The sequence below is a fragment of the Salvelinus alpinus genome, chromosome 11 (assembly GCF_045679555.1).
Source record: "Salvelinus alpinus chromosome 11, SLU_Salpinus.1, whole genome shotgun sequence".
Lineage (NCBI taxonomy): Eukaryota > Metazoa > Chordata > Actinopteri > Salmoniformes > Salmonidae > Salvelinus > Salvelinus alpinus.
In genome coordinates, this window is record NC_092096.1 from 47,492,956 (window position 1) to 47,512,629 (window position 19,674).

General features: G+C 41.7%; 1 protein-coding gene across 3 annotated transcripts in view; it reads left to right on the top strand.

The window, feature by feature from the left end:
* The window catches only part of LOC139534270 (protein Shroom4-like), a 104,797-nt gene that overhangs the window by 38,412 nt on the left and 46,711 nt on the right, over nucleotides 1-19,674 (top strand). For all 3 annotated transcript variants that reach the window (XR_011666929.1, XR_011666928.1, XM_071333297.1), the window contains exon 2: nucleotides 1,467-1,618. Coding sequence is in view for 1 of the 3 variants with exons in the window: in XM_071333297.1 (XP_071189398.1) it covers nucleotides 1,467-1,618 (152 nt within the window). In the remaining 2 variants the exon portion in view is untranslated. The remainder of the gene's footprint in view (nucleotides 1-1,466; nucleotides 1,619-19,674) is intronic.

Consider the following 19,674-nt stretch of genomic DNA (forward strand, 5'->3'; position numbering starts at 1 on the left):
CAGATCTGGGGAAGGGTACCAAACAATGTCTGTAGCATTGATGGTCAGCAATAACACAGTGGCCTCCATCATTCTTAAATGGAAGAAGTTTGGATATACCAAGACTCCTCACAGAGCTGGCCACCCGGCAAAACTGAGCAATCGGGGGAGAAGGGCCTTGGCCAGGGAGGTGACCAAGAATCCAATGGTCACTCTGACAGAGCTCCAGAGTTCCTCTGTGGAGATGGGAGAACCTTCCAGCACTCTCTGCAGCACTCCACCAATCAGGCCTTTATGGTAGAGTGGCCAGACGGAAGCCACTCTTCAGTAAAAAGCACGTGACAGCCTGCTTGGAAAAGGCACCTAAAGGACTCTCAGGCCATGAGAAACCAGATTCTCTGGTCTGATGAAACCAAGATTGAACTCTTCGGCCTAAATGCCAAGCCTCACATCTGGAATAAACCTGGCACCGTCCATACGGTGAAGCATGGTGGTGGCAGCATCATGCTGTGGGGATGTTTTTCAACAGCAGGAACTGGGAGACTAGTCAAGATCGATGCAAAGACGAATGGAGCAAAGTACAGAGATCCTTGATTGAAATCTGCTCCAGAGCTCTCAGGACCAGAGCTCTCAGGACCTCAGACTGGGATGAAGGTTCACCTTCCAAAAGGACAAAAACACTGAGCACATAGCAAAGACAACGCAGGAGTGGATATCCTTGAGTGGCCCAACCATGGCCTGAACTTGAACCCGATCAAACAGACCTGAAAATAGCTGTGCAGCGACTCTCCCAATCCAACCTGAGAGAGCTTGAGAGTATCTGCAGAGAAGAATGGGAGAAACTCCCCAAATACAGGTGTGCCAAGCTTGTAGCGTCATACCCAAGAAGACTCGTCTGTAATCTCTGACATAGGGCCTTCAAAGTACTGAGTAAAGGGTCTGAACACTTATGTTCATCTGATATTTAAGTTTTTTCAAAAAACTTTTTAAATTCTTTATTATGGGGGGTGTGTGTAGATTGAAGGCCAGCATCAATAGTCATTTACAACATTAACAATGTCTACACTGTATTTCTGATCAATTGTATGTTATTTTAATAGAAAAAATAGCATTTTCTTTCAGAAACAAGGACATTTCTAAGTGACCCCAAACTTTTGAACGGTAGTGTACTTACTGCTAACCAGAGGAGAATCTCTCAATGACAACAGAATGAGAAAGCGGGATGTAGCAACGAGAATGAGAATGTTTGTCACTTGGCTGTTTGTTCCAAAATGTTTTGTGCTGAGCATAGTTTCCATGGGGACAGTGACCTACTTAGAATGGAGGACTGGGCCTATATCCGAATGGTACCCTTATGGGCCTGGTCAAAAGTAGTGTACTATAGGGATTAGGGTGCTATTTTAGACATAGCCTGAAAGGACACAGTGTGTATGTTTGTGTGTGTGCGCAATGCATGTTTTTTAACCCCCACCTCTCTCTCCCTACAGATCGAGGAAGGTGGTAAGGCAGAACAATGTAAGAAGCTGAGAGTGGGTGATGAACTGGTGAATATAAACGGATCAGCTCTCTACGGTTCAAGACAGGAAGCTCTTATACTCATCAAAGGATCCTACCGGATACTAAAGATCACCGTACGCAGGTAGGAATTGACAGACCATATGTATGTGTGACAGTATGTTGGGAGACTGAGTGTGTGTGTGTGAACAGATAAGGGAAATGTAACAAGAGGTGAGAGATGCACCCATTTTGTGGTGTGTCCCATCCTATCTTCAAATGCTTGTAAAATACCTCAACAGGTCTAGTGAAGCGATGTCAGACTTGGTGATTGAGTGTCTACATTTTTAATATTTTTAAAACTTTGTTTATTTTGGAATTAACAGAGCTCTACCAGGCAGTTGAGAAGTCAAGAGGGTCATACCAGCAAATTGCATAGCATTTTTATTCATCTCAACAATATTACAAACATTACTTTAAGTCTGCTTCAATGGTTTTTATAGATGGGTAAGCATTGTTAAATGAGGACTTATGTCAAATTTGAATATTTTATGGTCATTTTGTAATATATTTTAAATTAATACCTTTTCAGGTGGTGTGTGGTGCAATGTCCCTCAAAGGTTTTCTTACATTTCAAATGATCCAGGTTCTTCCACCATGTTTCCCACATGTTGAGACTACATTGAGAGACACAGTGCAGTTTTGTATTACTATTATAGGCATTATTTTATAGTTGACATTAAGTTTGAATATTGAATAATTGACCCCCATGGCTCATTAAATGTGGTTTGACCAATTTATGTTGTATAATATAGTTTGTTGTCAACAATTCAATAATCTTTTTCAGCAAAATAAGTATTTTTAATCAAAAATATTAATATACCCTATTTTCTATACAGAACATCACAAACAACACAAAAAACTAAAAGAAAACGTTCCCTATACAAAACATTATTACTTTTTTTTTGGGGGGGGGCGGTAGATCCGCTTTAATATTGCAAATAGATTGTGGCTACTATCAATGTAATTGTCTGCATTTCCAATCCCCCATTTATTTGTTATGTAAATGCAGTGCATTCGGAAAGTATTCAGATCCCTTGACTTTTTCACATTTTGTTACGCAACAGTCTTATTCTAAAATTGATTACATTTGTTTTTTTTCCCTCAATCTACACACAATACCTCGTAATGACAAAGCAAAACAGGTTTTTAGACATTTTTGTAAATGTATAAAAAAATTAAGTAGAAATACCTTATTGACATAAGTATTCAGACTGCAGGATAATAACTAAAGCAGAAGGCCAAATATACACTCTACCATAAAGGCCTGATTGGTGGAATGCTGCAGAGATGGTTGTCCTTCTGGAAGGTTCTCCCATCTCTGCAGAGGAACTCTGGAGCTCTGTCAGAGTGACCATTGGGTTCTTGGTCACCTCCCTGAACAAGGCCCTCCCCCCCCAATTGCTCAGTTTGGTCGGGCGGCCAGCTCTAGGAAGAGTCTTGCTGGTTCCAAACTTCTTCCATTTAAGAATGATGGAGGCCACTATTCTTGGGGACCTTAGTTATCTTTTATTTGTTTTTAGTCCCAGCTACCCTCAACCCCTCCCATCCAGTTTTGATTTCTAGCTGCCATATATTTTTCCACTGTGCTGTGATGTTTCACAAAAGTTGTAAGCCTTTCTTTTCTCATAGTTTCTACAGATTTTAAATTAAAGATAAACACTAAGAGTGTTATTATATTATTGGTTGATTTGACTGACTTTTCAAATCACCCAGCAGTACTATTTGCAGAGTTAGTTTCAAGTAAATATTTTTCAGCCATTCCTGAACCTGTGACCAAAAACAAGAAATGCAAAATATTTGTCCATTAAAATAACATACAATTGATCAGAAATACAGTGTAGACATTGTTAATGTTGTAAATGACTATTGTAGCTGGAAACGGCTGACTTTAATGGAATATCTACATTGGCGTACAGAGGCCCATTATCAGCAACCATCACTCCTGTGTTCCAATGGCACGTTGTGTTAGCTAATCTTACTTACTTACTGACTTTATTGTCCCCATAGGGAAATTTTGTTGCAGTGTCATGTACACATTTAATCCAAGTTTATAATTTTAAAAGGCTTAATTGATTATTAGAAAACCCTTTTGCAATTATGTTAGCACATCTGAAAACTGTTGTTCTGATTAAAGAAGCAATAAAATTGGCCTTCTTTAGACTAGTTGAGTATCTGGAGCATCAGCATTTGTGGGTTCGATTACAGGCTCAAAATGGCCAGAAAGAAAGAACTTTCTTCTGAAACTCGTCAGTCTATTGACATTTTGCTTGTTTGATTGCTTTGCGTATGGAAATGACTACACTGTTTGTATTCTGGAATTTTCCCAGTCACCTTGCAGTGGTTAAATGCGGTGGTATGCGATTTCAGTTCTGTGCGAATGCTGCCATCTATCCACGTTTTTGGTTTGGATAGGTTTTAACCGTCACCGTGGGAACAACATCCCCTATACACTTCCTGATTAAGATGCAAGCCGGAACATTTCCCAGTCCGCTTGATCAAAACAATCTTGAACCATTGATTCCGATTGGTCAGACCAGCGTTGATCTGTCCTTACCACGTGTACTTCCTGTTTGAGTTTCTGCCTATAGGAAGGGGGGAGCAGAATGGAGGTGTGATCTGATTTGCTACAATCAATGCGGCCTCAGGCTATATGGTTTCCAGTTTGCACAAAGTCCAGTGTAGTTCCTTGAGAGCTGTCTTGGTATTGGATTGAGGAGGAATATACATGGCTGTGACGATCACCAAAGAAAATTCTCTTGCAAGGTAATGCAGTCAGCATTTGTTTGAGGTATTCTAGGCCGGGTGAACTAAAGGACTTGAGTTCTTATACGTTACCACAATCATACCATGAGTAGTTAATCATACAACATGCACATCCGCATTTATTTTTTCCAGAGTGTTCTTTATTCCTGTCGGTGCGATGTACGGCTCAATTCAGTCTTATGTAGCAGCATTTGAAAATGTGTTTTTACATTGGCGAAAAGTAGAGACTCAGAGCTAGAAAATGGTATATCATACACTACACACACAATGTGAAAGTATTTCTGCTTTAAAAAAAAGTTTATAAACTTGTAACCTCACTTTTGAGAAAATGGCCATTGAATGTTTTGGTAAACCTACTGGATAGCTCTTCTTTGTCTACACCCATTCAGCATTGTTCACACCCTCTTAAGCCTTAGCTTCACCCATATCTTTAACTTCTTATGGCTGCAGGGGCAGTATTGAGTAGCTTGGATGAAAGGTGCACAGAGGTGCCCAGAGTAAACGGCCTGCTCCTCAGTCATAGTTGCTAATATATGCATAGTATTAGTAGTATTGGATAGAAAACACTCTGACGTTTCTAAAACAGTTTGAATTATGTCTGTGAGTATAACAGAACTCATATAGCAGGCAAAAACCTGAGAAAAAATCCAAACGGGAAGTGGAAATTCTGAGGCTGGTGGATTTTCAACCAAGCTCCCATTGAAAGCCCAGCGAGATATGGATGAGTTTTCACTTCCTACGGCTTCCACTAGATGTCAACAGTCTGTAGAACTTTTTCTGATGACTCTACTGTGAAGGGGGGCCGGATGAGAGGAGAATTAGTCACCACTGCCATGAGGTGACCATTCTTTGACCATGCGCGTTCACATAAGAGGGAGCTCCGTTCCATCGCTCATCTGAAGTCATTATTATTAGTATTGGATAGAAAACACTCTGAAGTTTCTAAAACTGTTTGAATTATGTCTGTGAGTATAACAGAACTCATATGGCAGGCAAAAACCTGAGAAATAAATATGAACTTTATCAAACAAAACATACATGTATTGTGTAACATGAAGTCCTATGAGTGTCATCTGATGAAGATCATCAAAGGTTAGTGCTTAATTTTATCTCTATTTGTGCTTTTTGTGACTCTTATCTTTGGCTGGAAAAATGGTTGTGCTTATTGTGGTTTGGTGTGACCTAACATAATCGTTTGTATTGCTTTCGCTGAAAAGCATATTTGAAATCGGACACTTTGGTGGGATTAACAACAAGATTACCTTTAAAATGGTATAAGACACATGTATGTCTGAGGAATTTTAATTATGAGATTTCTGTTTTTTGAATTTGGTTCCCTGCACTTTCACTGGCTGTTGTCATATCGATCCCGTTACCGGGATTGCAGCCATAAGGAGTTTTTTTAGGATTAACATTTGAGGCCATGTACTAAATGATCAAAGATTTCAAGACTAAAGCCTGGTTTATGCTACGTCTATCGACAGTTGTCGCAGTGACATGAACATTCTATTGTCGTTCAACATTAAACTTGTCATTGTCATTATGAAAAAGTATGAACACAAAAACTACAGGCTGCATGACATCAGCAGCCTGATAGTACAAAATAGCTTTACTAGTGTATTTTTACACCAATATACCCAACCGTTTAAAAATGAATTTAGTATACAGTACCAGTCAAAAGTTTGGACACACCTACTCATTCCAGGGTTTTTCTTTATTTTTACCATTTTCTACATTGTAGAATAATAGTGAAAACATCAAAACTATGAAATAATTACATATTGAATTATGTACTAAACATAAAATTGTTAAACAAATCAAAATACACTACAGTTCAACAGTTTGGGGTCACTTAGAAATGTCCTTGTTTTTGAAAGAAAATGCATTTTTTTGTCCATTAAAATAACATAAATTGATCAAATACAGTGTAGAAATTGTTAATGTTGTAAATGACTATTGTAGCTGGAAACGACTGTTTTTACTATTACAGACTACAAAGGAAACCAAAACCGCAAGCTGCCCAGTGACACGAGCCTACCAGATGAGCTAAATCACTTCTGTGCTCGCTTCGAGGCAAGCAACACTGAGGCATGCATGAGAGCATCAGCTGTTCCGGACGACTGTGTGATCACGCTCTCCGTAGCCGACGTGAGTACGACCTTTAAACAGGTCAACATAAACAAGGCTGCGGGGCCAGACGGATTACAATGACGTGTGCTCCGGGCATGTGCTGACCAACTGGCAGGTGTCTTCACTGACATTTTCAACATGTCCCTGATTTGAGTCTGTAATAACAACATGTTTCAAGCAGACCACCATAGTCCCTGTGCCCAAGAACACAAAGGCAACCTGCCTAAATGACTACAGACCCGTAGCACTCATGTCCGTAGCCATGAAGTGTTTTGAAAGGTTGGTAATGGCTCACATCAACACCATTATGCGAGAAACCCTAGACCCACTCCAATTTGCATACAGATCCACAGATGATGCAATCTTAATTGCACTCCACATTCCCTTTCCCACCCCTCATTGACTACAGCTCAGCGTTCAACACCATAGTACCCTCAAAGCTCATCATTAAACTAAGGATCCTGGGACTAAACACCTCCCTCTGCAACTGGATCCTGGACTTCCTGACGGGCCGCCCCCAGGTGGTGAGGGTAGGTAGCAACACATCTGCCACGCTGATCCTCAAAACTGGAGCTCCATAGGGGTGTGTGCTCAGTCCCCTCCTGTACTCCCTGTTCACCCCTGCATGGCCAGGCACGACTCCAACACCATCATTAAGTTTGCAGACGCCACAACAGTGGTAGGCCTGATCACCGACAACGATGAGACAGCATATAGGGAGGAGGTCAGAGACCTGGCATGGTGGTGCCAGAATAACAACCTATCCCTCAACGTAACCAAGACTAAGGAGATGATTGTGGACTACAGGAAAAGGAGCACCGAGCACGCCTCCATTCTCATCAACAGGGCTGTAGTGGAGCAGGTTGAGAGCTTCAAGTTCCTTGGTGTCCACATCAACAACAAACTAGAATGGTCCAAACACACCAAGACAGTCGTGAAAAGGGCACGACAAAGCCTATTCCCCCTCAGGAAACTAAAGAGATTTGGCATGGGTCCTGAGATCTTCAAAAGGTTCTACAGCTGCAACATCGAGAGCATCCTGACTGGTTGCATCACTGCCTCGTACGGCAATTGCTCGGCCTCTGACCGCAAGGCACTACAGAAAATATTATCAAGGACAACAACCACCCAAGCCACTGCCTGTTCACCCCGCTACCATCTAGAAGGCAAGGTCAGTACAGGTGTATCAAAGCTGGGACCAAGAGACTGAAAAACAGCTTCTATCTCAAAGCCATCAGACTGTTAAACAGCCATCACTAAGATTGAGTGGCTGCTGCCAACATACAAAAGGGAAAGGGGGATACCAAGTCAGTACAACTGAATCCCTTTAACTGAAATGTGTCTTCCGCATTTAACCTTACCCCTCTGTATCAGAGAGGTGCGGGGGGCTGGGGCTAGGGGTCCCGCTAGCGGAACAACTTCCGGTGAAACTGGAGGGCGCGCAATTCAAATAAATAATATAGATTTTAAACGTTTATGTACAAATAAGTCTCTCATATCGGCTGAAAGCTCAAATTCTTGTTAATCTAATTGCACTGTCCGATTAACAGTAGCTATTACAGCGCAAACATGCCATGCGATTGTTTGAGGACGGCGCCCCACATCAAAATAATTTTCCACCGGCACAGGTTTCATACATTCAAAAATAACGATTTAAATATTCACTTAGTTTTTGAAAATCTTCCTCTGATTTATCATCCAAAGAGTCCCAGCTATATATGTTGTTTTGTTAGATAAAATCCTTCTTTATATCCCAAAAAGTCACTTTAGTTGGCGCCATCGATTTGAATAATCCACTCATTCAACATGCAGAGAAAGAAATCCCAAACTCTACCCCTAAACTTTGTTTCAACATGTCAAAAAAAAAATCTATTTACTCCTCAGATACCCTAAAATGTAATCAAACTATAATATTTCTTATGGAAAGAAGTATGTACCGATTTTAGCAGGTGCGTAATTTCTTCAGGGCGCGCACAAACACGAATTTTCAATACTGTGTCCTTCTGCTAAGACTGATATTTCTTATTCTTTTTTTAAGTTACAAGCCTGAAACCTTGAACATAGACTGCGGACACCATATGGAAGCCATAGGAATTGCATCCAGGGAGCTAATTCTCAATATGAGCTTTCTCTTGCATATCTAAGAGGGTCTCTCAATTTTTTTTATTTCCTACATTATTTTAACATTTCTACAAACTTCAACGTGTTTTCTTTCCAATGGTACCAATTATATGCATATCCTGGCTTCAGGGCTTGAGCTACAGGCAGTTCACTTTGGGCACGTCATTCAGACAGGAAGTGGAGAAAAAAAGGCATAGCCCTAAGTTAATTGACATCCACGTCTTCGTCGCCTTGTAATCACTGGTCACTTTAATAAATGGAACACTAGTCACTTTAATAATGCCACTTTAATAATGTTTTCATATCTTGCATTACTCATCTCATATGCATATACCGTATTCTATACTATAAATTGCATCTTAGCCTATGCCGCTCTGACATTGCACTGACATTGCTTATCCATATATTTTATATATTCTTATTCCATTCCTTACTTAGATTTGTGTGTATTATGTATTTGTTGTGGAACTGTTAGATATTACTTGTTAAATATTGCTGCACTGGCGGAACTAGAAGCACAAGCATTTTGCTACACTTGCAATAACATTAATAACCATATGTATGTGACGAATACAATTTGATTTGATGAGGTAATCACCTGGAATGCACTTTAATTAACAGGTGTGCCCTGTTAAAAGTGAATTTGTGTAATTTCTTTCCTTCTTAATGCATTTGAGCCAAACAGTTGTGTTTTGACAAGGTATTGGTGGTATACAGAAGATAGCACTATTTGGTGAAAGACCAAGTCCATATTATGGCAAGAACAGCTCAAATAAGCAAAGAGAAACGACAGTCCATCGTTACTTCAAGATACACGAGCAAAGGACATTAGACCGGTGGAAATCAGTGCTTTGGTCTGATGAGTCCAAATGCACGATTTTTGGTTCCAACTGCTGTGTCTTTGTGAGACGTAATGTAGGTGAACAGATGATCTCCGCATGTGTGGTTCCCACCGTGAAGCATGGAGTAGGTGTGATGGTGTGGGGGTGCTTTGCTGTTGACAATGTTGTGATTTATCTTGAATTCAAGGCTCACTTAACCAGCATGGCTACCGCAGCATTCTGCAGCGATACGCCATCCCATCTGGTTTACGCTTAGTGGGAATATCATTTTTATTTCAACCGGACAATGACCCAACATTGGCTGTATGTAATAATGCCAAACACGTTCTGAGCTAATAATGTTAGAAATAACAACAAAAAAGAAAAGACTAAAGTTGCTTAGGAGTCAGGAACCAGGCGACCATGTCTATCGGCGTCATCTTGTCTTCTTATTCATGGTTCACCTTAACCCTGTTGTGTTGGTGTACATGCGGTGTACATGCGTGCGTGGTATGTACGCTGAGTGTACAAAACATTAGGAGCACCTTCTTAAGAGCAGCGTTGCAGTTCTTGACACACTCAAACCGGTGCGCCTGGCACCTTCTACCATACCCCTTTCAAAGGCACTTAAATCTTTTTTCTTGCCCATTTCTCCTCTCAATGACACACACACAATCCATGTCTCAATTGTCTCTAGGCTTAAAAATATTTTTTTAACCTGTCTCCTCCCCTTCATCTACACTGATTTGAAATGGATTTAACAGGTGACATGAATAAGGGATCATCGCATTCACCTGCTCAGTCATGGAAAGTGCAGGTGTTCTTAATGTTTTGTACACTCAGTGTGTGTGTGTGTGTGTGTGTGTGTGTAACGTGTCATAGAAAGTGGCCTTTGACCTTTTAGGGTTCGACAGTAGTTCGACAGTAATCTTTGAAGCTGGGAGGACAGGGTTGCGTCTGCTCTCTCTCCTGGAGTGTGTGGGTGTGCGTGCGTGTATGTGTGATCCTGTGACAATGTCAGTCTTTATCTAAGCTGTGTGTTTTGGCTGATCGGAGGTCTGCTTACGTCAGACTAACGTTGGCAACGGAATGCTAGGTCACCCTTGACCCCTCTCGCTCTTTCTCGCTCATTTCAGTGCCTCATCTTGTCCGTGCCTGTCCTAGTTAGCAGAACTAATGGTAGTACAGTGTTTCCACCCAGCAGGAACTTTCCCCTGGTCTGGTTCTCACAGTGACGTTCTGTCCATGTCACATTGCCTCCGTGTGGCCAGGGTGGGAACTACATCAAATAAATTACTATTTACAAATTACAAGCAACTGAACAAAAATAAACGCAACATGCAACAATTTCAAAGATTTTACTGAGTTACAGTTCATATAGGGAAATCAGTCAATATAAATAAATTCATTAGGCCCTAATCTATGGATTTCACATGACTGGGCAGGGGCACAGCCATGGGCAGGCCTGGGAGGGCATAGGCCCACCCACTGGGGAGCCAGGCCCAGTCAATCAGATTGAGTTATTCCCCACAAAAGGGCTATATTACAGACAGAAATCCTCCTCAGTTTCATCAGGTGTACGGGTGGCTGGTCTCAGACGATCCCACAGGTGAAGAAGCCAGATGTGGAGGTTTTAGGCTGGCATGGTTTCACGTGGTCTGTGGTTGTGAGGCCAGTTGGTCATACTGCCAAATTCTATAAAACGACGTTTGAGACGGCTTATGGTAGAAATTAACATTCAAATCTCTGCATGGCTGTTGCATACCCCCTTCAAAACTTGAGACACCTGTGGCATTGTGTTGTGACAAAACTGCTCATTTTAGAGTGGCCTTTTTTTGTCCCTGGCACAAGGTGTACCTGTGTAATGATCATGCTGTTTAATCAGCTTCTTGATATGCCACACCTGTCATGTGGATGGCAAAGGAGAAGTGCTCACTAACAGGGATGTAAACAAAATTGTGCACAAAATGTGAGAGAAAGAAGCTTTTTGTCCATATGGAACATTTCTGGGGTCTTTTATTTTAGCTCATGAAACATGGAACCAACACTTTACATGTTGCGTTTATATTTTTGTTCAGGGCTTATACCCAGGGCTCAAAAGTGCGACCAGTACCGAGTCGATTTTCAGGGGTACGAGGTAACTGAGGTAGCTGTACATATTGGTAGGGGTAGAGTGACTAGCAGTGGTGTGTGTGTTGGGGTGTCGGTGTAAGTATGTAGTGTGTGTGTGGGTAGAGACCAGTGAGTGTGCATAGAGTCAGTGCAAATAATGGTCAATGCAGGTAGTTCGGATAGCCATTTGATTAGCTATTTAGCATTCTTGTGTCATCGCTCCTGGGTGAGGATCAAAAATAGCCCCCCCCTCTCCCACCAGAGAGGAAGAGGAGGAGTGAGGGCCGGTTCTATGACTTTAATGACTCGTCGTAAACTTTCTCTCTTGTGCACTGCAGTATGGAGAAGTCAAAATTCCTTTGTGTGTAGAGAGAGAATCTTGCCAAAACTTCAAACATCAGAGGATTGGGTATTGGAACATTAGTTTTCAAATCCAAATGTGGAATCACGATGAATCTAAGATGGAATGAGGCCTTCATGTGCATTCAGCCTATATGAAATTAAATTATACACCCAGATTTCAGTATACACCATTAGGGCTGTAGGTAGGAATTGTTGAGGTATGTGTGTTGCCATTTGAACAAGATCTGAAGGTTGCGTCTGTGTTGTTTCTCTGACATAGTCAGTGGGTAGGGTTAGTTATTAAATGTATTTTGCTAGGGCACGATCCAGACAATTATAGAAATTTGATAAATAGAGCGTTGGGCCAAACGTAGTACTATTTCTGTCTCCCGCATTTCAGCAGCGAGTAGACTCGGTCATTATTAATTTCTTGAGCCAGACATATGGACTGGCCAATTAGAGAAATTTGAGTAGATGTTATCTTGACCAAGCGAATAATTATCTATTCATCTCTCGCGTTTCGGTTGCGAGAGTAGATCAAGGTGTACTTCTCCATGTTTCCGCGTGTTCCGGTAAAACATTGCGGAAAATAAAGGGTTTTAATGTGAGACGATATTAGTAAAACCTTTCCCTTGCTGAAGGGGATCCTATATTACTCGGAAGTGAGAATTCCGATAAAGATTCTCTCCAGTTTAGCCCTGATGTATTGCCATCAGAGATTGGCATCAGTCCAGTACCGCAGTCCTCAGCAGCACGTGCAAGAAATGCCTGATATAAAGGGACAGGTGAAGAGAACTGAGCAACTAATGACAAAAGCAGAAAATGAAAAGATTCTGTTAGCCGAGGAACTGCCTTTGAAGACGGAACAATTAAAAGTAATTACAAGAACTTTTGACGATGAACAAGCACAAACTCTTCAACAAAATAGTTTTTTACAAGAACAACTCGATTTAGCCAAACGAAATATGATGTAGTCCACTCCAAACTAGATAAATCTGTCGCGTTATCTACAAACAGGAGTGCGCAACTTGATAACGTGCATGCAGTTTTGATGAATGTTACTCAAAGCAATAATGTTCTAGTCGTAATGCTGGACCAAAGACGATCAGTTAATGAACACAATGACTAAGTTGGATGACAAATCAGCAGAACTCATTGAAGTCGCTGACCAAATGAATGATGAGAACTCAGGTGATGAAGATGGAAATATTGATTTCTAAGCAGGCAGAGGAAATCTCATCACTGAATCTCTCGCGTCGTACTCAAGACCTCTACCTGCAAACCATGACAGATAAGTATGAGGCCGAACGGAACAAGTGTGACACTCACGTGTCTAAAATCAGTACTCTAAAGCACCCAAGTGGACTCTCTTATACAGATGAATACCACCCTTAGGTACCAGAACGGAATTGCAGAACGGTCACGCGCTACAGCGTGTCTACCCAACCAAGCAACCTGAGCTCAGTACTCAAAGGAGTGAAGACGAAATATGTTTTCAGACTTTGCCTCCCTCATGTGTCCCTCAGTCTTCTCCCCTTGTCCATTCAGTATAATTTTTGTAACCCTTATTTTACCAGGTAAGTTGACTGGGAACACATTCTCATTTACAGCAACGACCTGGGGAATAGTTACAGGGGAGAGGAGGAGGATGAATGAGCCAATTGTAAGCTGTGGATGATTAGGTGACCATGATGGTATGAGGGCCAGATTGGGAATGCCATGGGATCTTTAGTGACCACAGAGTCAGGACACCTGTTTCACGTCCCATCCGAAAGACGGCACCCTCCAACACCACTTCCAGCAGCATCTCATTTCCCATCCACGGACCAACCCTGCTTATCTTCAGAAGCAAGCCAGCAGTGGGATGGCATATGGCACCTCTCCACAAACAAAGCCAAAGATTGGCTTCTCCTCTTGGCCCTTACTTTGGCCTACTCACTGAAACAGGAATGGAAGAGCTGTTACCATTCAAACAAATGTTTTATGTCGAACATGTATCCCACTTTCATTACCTACTTGGGCCCTACAGCCCATGTTGGCTTGCCTATCTTACAACTCAGAGAGCTTGCAAGCACAGCTTTTGAGGCATCAACAGCATGCAATGCTAAGAACCCTGACATCTCGGTTTTGTAGTTTGACCAGGAGCACTCACTCCAGTTAGAGGGTGCATTGTTAGGTATTTGAGCGTAGCGAGATTGCGCACAACAATTGTTTCTACCACGAAAGAACAATACCAATACCCACCGCAGAAATAACTGCCATCGAAACGACTACAGCTACAATCGACCTGATCGCTACGTTCCTGCACCCAACCCACACAAAGTGTCAGAGCACAAGGTTAACAAAGGGTTCAAGGATGATAGAAATGTAGACCAATGTTCTCTAGAAGTTCTACTACATGGAGAATTAAAGCGAGAAAAGGGAAAAAGATAATTCACTAGGATGAGACGTGGAACTGCCGGACAACAGGTCTGCCGGAATTATCACACTTAACAAGGACGTTAACATTCAAATTATTCCCGCTCTAACTCAAGACCCTATCTAGGGCCCGCTCGATCAAGAAACAAGCCCACAGGCTTTGTCTATAGACTCTGATACAAAGGTTGCAAAGAAAAAGGTCAAAAGCTTCGCAAAAGCCAAGTCCACGCAAAACACGATAAGTCGATCTGCTTTCACCACGAACAGAAATGACACATCACGTCATTGCGAACAACCACTTCACTTTGTGGGGAATATGTCCACTACACGCAACTCAGAGACCATACCTGGAAACAGTCCTGGAGGACTGATTAACATGTCATGCGCTAATTGATTCGGGCTCGACAATATCGCTCATCTCTCAAATGTTGTTCAATGATCTCAAAAGGGCTTTGAAGCCAACTAAACATTGGATAAAAAGTGAACGATGCGCCACTGCACTTTGAGGTTTCACTCAGACTACCTCGCCTATCACATTGAGACTCATGCTGAAACTACACTTCCAGGATGTATTCGCTTGTTCAACCTGTGTATTTTACCAGCCTCGAAACTGAACATCTGCTACTCGGAGCAGACTTGATGGATTGTTTACTCCCACTGATGGATTGGAAAACCAATCACGTGTGGTCACATTGCCGTCTCCACTAACCACACTGTCTTCTCCTAATGCTAGCTGCAATGCAGTCATCCACGAGGGGTATCTGTTGACAGCACCCCTTGAGAAAAATACTTTTGAAACCTCTTGGTGCAGAATCCGACCCAAGAAGATATTACGCTATCTCGACACATTCCATCAGCAAACCTGATTTACCCTTATTTTCATGATTTCGAGCAGAGCCAGCAGTCTCTGTGAATGAGCAACTTCCCTCCTCCTTGGAGTTGTGCAATACTGTAGTTGAGATGAGCTTCTCTTGTCCTTCGGACACTTCCGCAAGCACATGTTGCCGTCTTGGCAATAAAAGCATCGATGTGCCGAGTGTAATCTGCTTCCAATGATACATTTTCCGCTTTAAGGGGGCCTGAAACCCCTTACAATGACACTAATGCTGTCAGTCCCGCAACTGATCCGATGACTCCCACTGGTGAAACACTGTGCGATATCACAGACAGATATCTCGTCTCAGTTTGCAGGTACTGGAATGGTTGCCACACATGGACGCTGTGGTGGATGACAGGCCTCGACAGCCACTGAGCATTTTGAAGCACGAACACCAGGAGATTTGGTTGAAAGGTTACAACCAATCTAATAACGCGGCTGCTGACAACTCGTACATAGGGTCTGATCTTTTCATTTGTGCCTCAGATACCAACACCAACCGCTGGTGGGGGGGATCCTGAGACACAGGGGGGGGGAATACTAGCCCAGACCCATGATGAGCCTCGTCGAGCCCGGTGGGGGGGTTGAGACTACGTGCAACATTGTACGAGGCCGCCAGAGCAGGAACAAATCTAGTTGTAAACTTCCTCATGAGAACAGAGAGGAGCGGACAGGCCCCTCGACAGAGATAACCTTAGAACATATCTAAGATATAACTGAGGTGTACCACATTGGTCAGAAAAGAAGTCCAGTGGACTTTCCACCTCCAAAACAAATGGTAACAATAATCATTAATCATTTCAACTAGTATGCAACTAGTAAAATGCTCTAATCATGTGTTCCAGTAGGATAACATTTAAGAATAAGTCGGTAGGATAACTGGTCTTCTTGAGTACCAGTACCCTTGCCAGCACAGTCAGTCCAGCCACGATCAGTAAGAAGGTTAGAGACCTATCAATCGCAAGTTGACTTGTTAACAGTGACAGAGGAGTTAGTAGTCACTCAAATTGCAACACATGTACAGGAATCTCCAGAACACTTTTCTCATGGTTAACACACGTGCCACTAATAAATAGAACCTTCCATTCAGGAGGAAAGTTATTAGAAGTCATGAACCATGATCACGCCACATATGACTGGTTCAGTGCATATAGAGTACTTCCGTTGTGAGGTTAGCTCCTCCGTAGATAACATAGCTATGAAATAGACTCCGTCATACCTATTGCCACTACAATGGTGTGAGACACGGTGACTTCTAGTAAAACTACTACAGATCCCCTTAACATATGTCTTGAGATTGACATCAATTCTTACTGACCTCTAGGCATTGACATGAAAATGATCTGATGAAGTCCGACTCATTCGGAACAGGTTGCAACCTACCAGGATACTTGGTTTTCTTTCCCTTGACATGTGTGCTTATGTAAGCCTAAACACACACGTACAACAAAACATTTAATGAGGATTTATGCTAGGATCACTTAAGGGTCCGAGCAAAATACCATCCTTAGTAAAGTTGAACAAAGTTACCCTTAGGTAATAAAGTTACCCTTAGGCCTTTGACTCTACAGCTACAGTACTCACCAGTTTCACCACAGATATCCATATCTGTCCATATGTCATTATTGTAGACTGTCTGAAGCTGGTGCCTTGCAGCTGTAGACTTATCATGTAGTTATCAACTTAGGATAGTGTCCTAAGCAACCCACCGCAAATTTGGAACACTCTAGATATGACATTGGACACAATGCCATGATAGGGTCATTCTGGCAAGACCGTGGACGTATATGGAATACAGTCCCATTAGATGATTAATGTTTGATAACTATATTTTGTATGTCTTTTGTTTATGCCTTTATTCCTGTTCGTTTCATTTTTTTAAATTTATTTTACCCCCTTTTCTCCCCAATTTTCGTGGTATCCAATTGCTAGTAATTATTATCTTGTCTCATCGCTACAACTCCCGTAAGGGCTCGGGAGAGACGAAGGTCGAAAGCCATGTGTCCTCCGAAACACAACCCAACCAAGCCGCACTGCTTCTTAACACAGCGCGCCTCCAACCCGGAAGCTTCATTTCATTTTCTTTGACACTTAAGAAGTGATAGAGCCATAAACAAGTTCCCCATACAACCATCAGTTAGTGCCACAACTCTGTTCATTTGGGACAAAATATAATTATTTTGCCCAGATCTACCAGCCTGGACGACCAGACGACGGGACCGCAATGACGATCACCAACCAGGACCTCCCCTGGCCATTCTTGTGGTAGTGTGCAACTTGCAGGATAATTACAAGACTGAAACCACTAGAGGGACTGTCATGACTCTTGCTCCTGGGTGAGGATCTAAGAGAGCCCACCCTCTCTCCCACCAGAGAGGAAGAGGGGGAGTGGGGCCGGTTCTGTGACTTTAACGACCGGTCGTAAACTTTCTCTCATGCACTACGAAAAATCCTTTGTGTGTAGAGAGAGAATCTTGCCAAAACTTCAAACATCAAAAGATTGGGCATTTGAACATTAGTTTTCAAATGGAATGGTTGGTGGGGATCCAAATAATAAATCCTGTTAAAAGTTTGTTTTGTGATATCATTACAACCTCTACAGAATTGGTGTACCGTCCTCGGGACGGTTGAGCTAATGTGATTAGCATGAGGTTGTAAGAAACAAAACAAAAAAATCCCAGGACATATCTGATATGGGCAGAAAGCTTAAATTCTTGTTAATCTAACTGCACTGTCCAGTTAAGAATACCATGATATTGTTTGAGGAGAGTGCACAATTATGAACTTAAATGTATGAATAAACCAATTAGGCACATTTCGACAGACTTGATACAACATTTTGAATAGACATGCAGTAGTTCATTGGTTCAGTCTAAAACTTTGCACATACACTGCTGTTATCTAGTGGCCAAAGTCTAAATTGCGCCTGGGCTAGAATAATTTAGCATTGCCTTTCTCTTGCATTTCAAAGATGATGGTACAAAAAATGCATGATTTTATTTCTTTGTATTATCTTTTACCAGATCTAATGTTTTATATTCTCCTATATTCATTTCACATTTCCACTTCAGTGTTTCCTTTCAAATGGTATCAAGAATATACATATCGTTGCTTCAAGTCCTGAGCTACAGGCAGTTAGATTTGGGTATGTCATTTTATGTGAAAATTGGAAAAAAAAGTGTGGATCCATAAGAGGTTTTTAAGGATGGTATAACTAAATAACTGTAACTCTACAAATGTATACGTCCCAGTTATCAGATTTACATATACAAATTGTAGAACTTATATGATTAAATATGAAACGATTTGTGTGAAGATGAAATGTGATTTTAGCCTTCTAAATTACTTTTATTTTTATTTTTTATAAACATTTACCAAGTCAGTAACCATGCCATATGAACACAGACACTGAGGCAACGTGATGAAACTGCCCTCCAAGGCCCAAGGCGAGTGCATAAAACGGACTGCTAATGCAATTTAAATACAAACCAGTACATTGCATGGCTGCTACTGGCGTGTAAAATGGTCGGGAGCTGAACCCTGAATAATCAACCATTGAGACCAAGCAGGCGGACAGTGTTGAGCCGGACGTCACAAATGGTTAGACTGTACCTGACCAGAAAGCGTGGAGCGGTGGCTACACGTTGAAATGGTTGCAATTTAAATACAGACCAGCGTGACTGACAGCTTGAGCTGAATGTTACGAAATGGTAAGACCCTCTGAAAATCAACAGAGAAGAAGAATAGACTAATACATGTCCCTTCTGCAGCTCTGCATGAAACGTAGTCTAGGAAACTCGACTGAAGATGAGAAAATAATAACATTTCCCTCTCAACACCGCGTGTGTACATCTGTAGGTTCCAGTCAAACGAACACTCAGCGATAAAGAAAGCCTACTACTTCAACTACAAAGGACATTGTGACCTCTGGTGGACAACCAGAGACTTACACAACCAGAGACTTTCTGTCAAACTATTCGTCAGACAGATCAAGTTGTTTCAACAGTGAGATGACAGACAAAGACATCTAAGTGTTAATATACACTACCGTTCAAAAGTTTGGGGTCACTTAGAAATGTCTTTGTTTTTGAAAGAAAAGCATTCCATTTAAAATAACATCAAATTGATCAGAAATACAGTGTAGACATTGTTAATGTTGTAAATTACTATTGTAGCTGGAAACGGCTAATTTTTTTATGGAATATCTACGTAGGCGTACAGAGGCCCATTATCAGCAACCATCCCTCCTGTGTTCCAATGGCACGTTGTGTTAGCTAATCCAAGTTTATCATTTTAAAAGGCTAATTGATCATTCAAAAACCCTTTTGCAATTATGTTAGCACAGCTGAAAACTGTTGTGCTGATTTATAGAAGCAAAAAAAATTGCCTTCTTTAGACTAGTTGGGTATCTGGAGCATCAGCATTTGTGGGTTCGATTACAGGCTCAAAATGGCCAGAAACAAAACTTTCTTCTGAAACTCGTCAGTCTATTCTTGTTCTGTGAAATGAAGGCTATTCCATGCTAGACATTGCCAAGAAACTGAAGACGCAGTG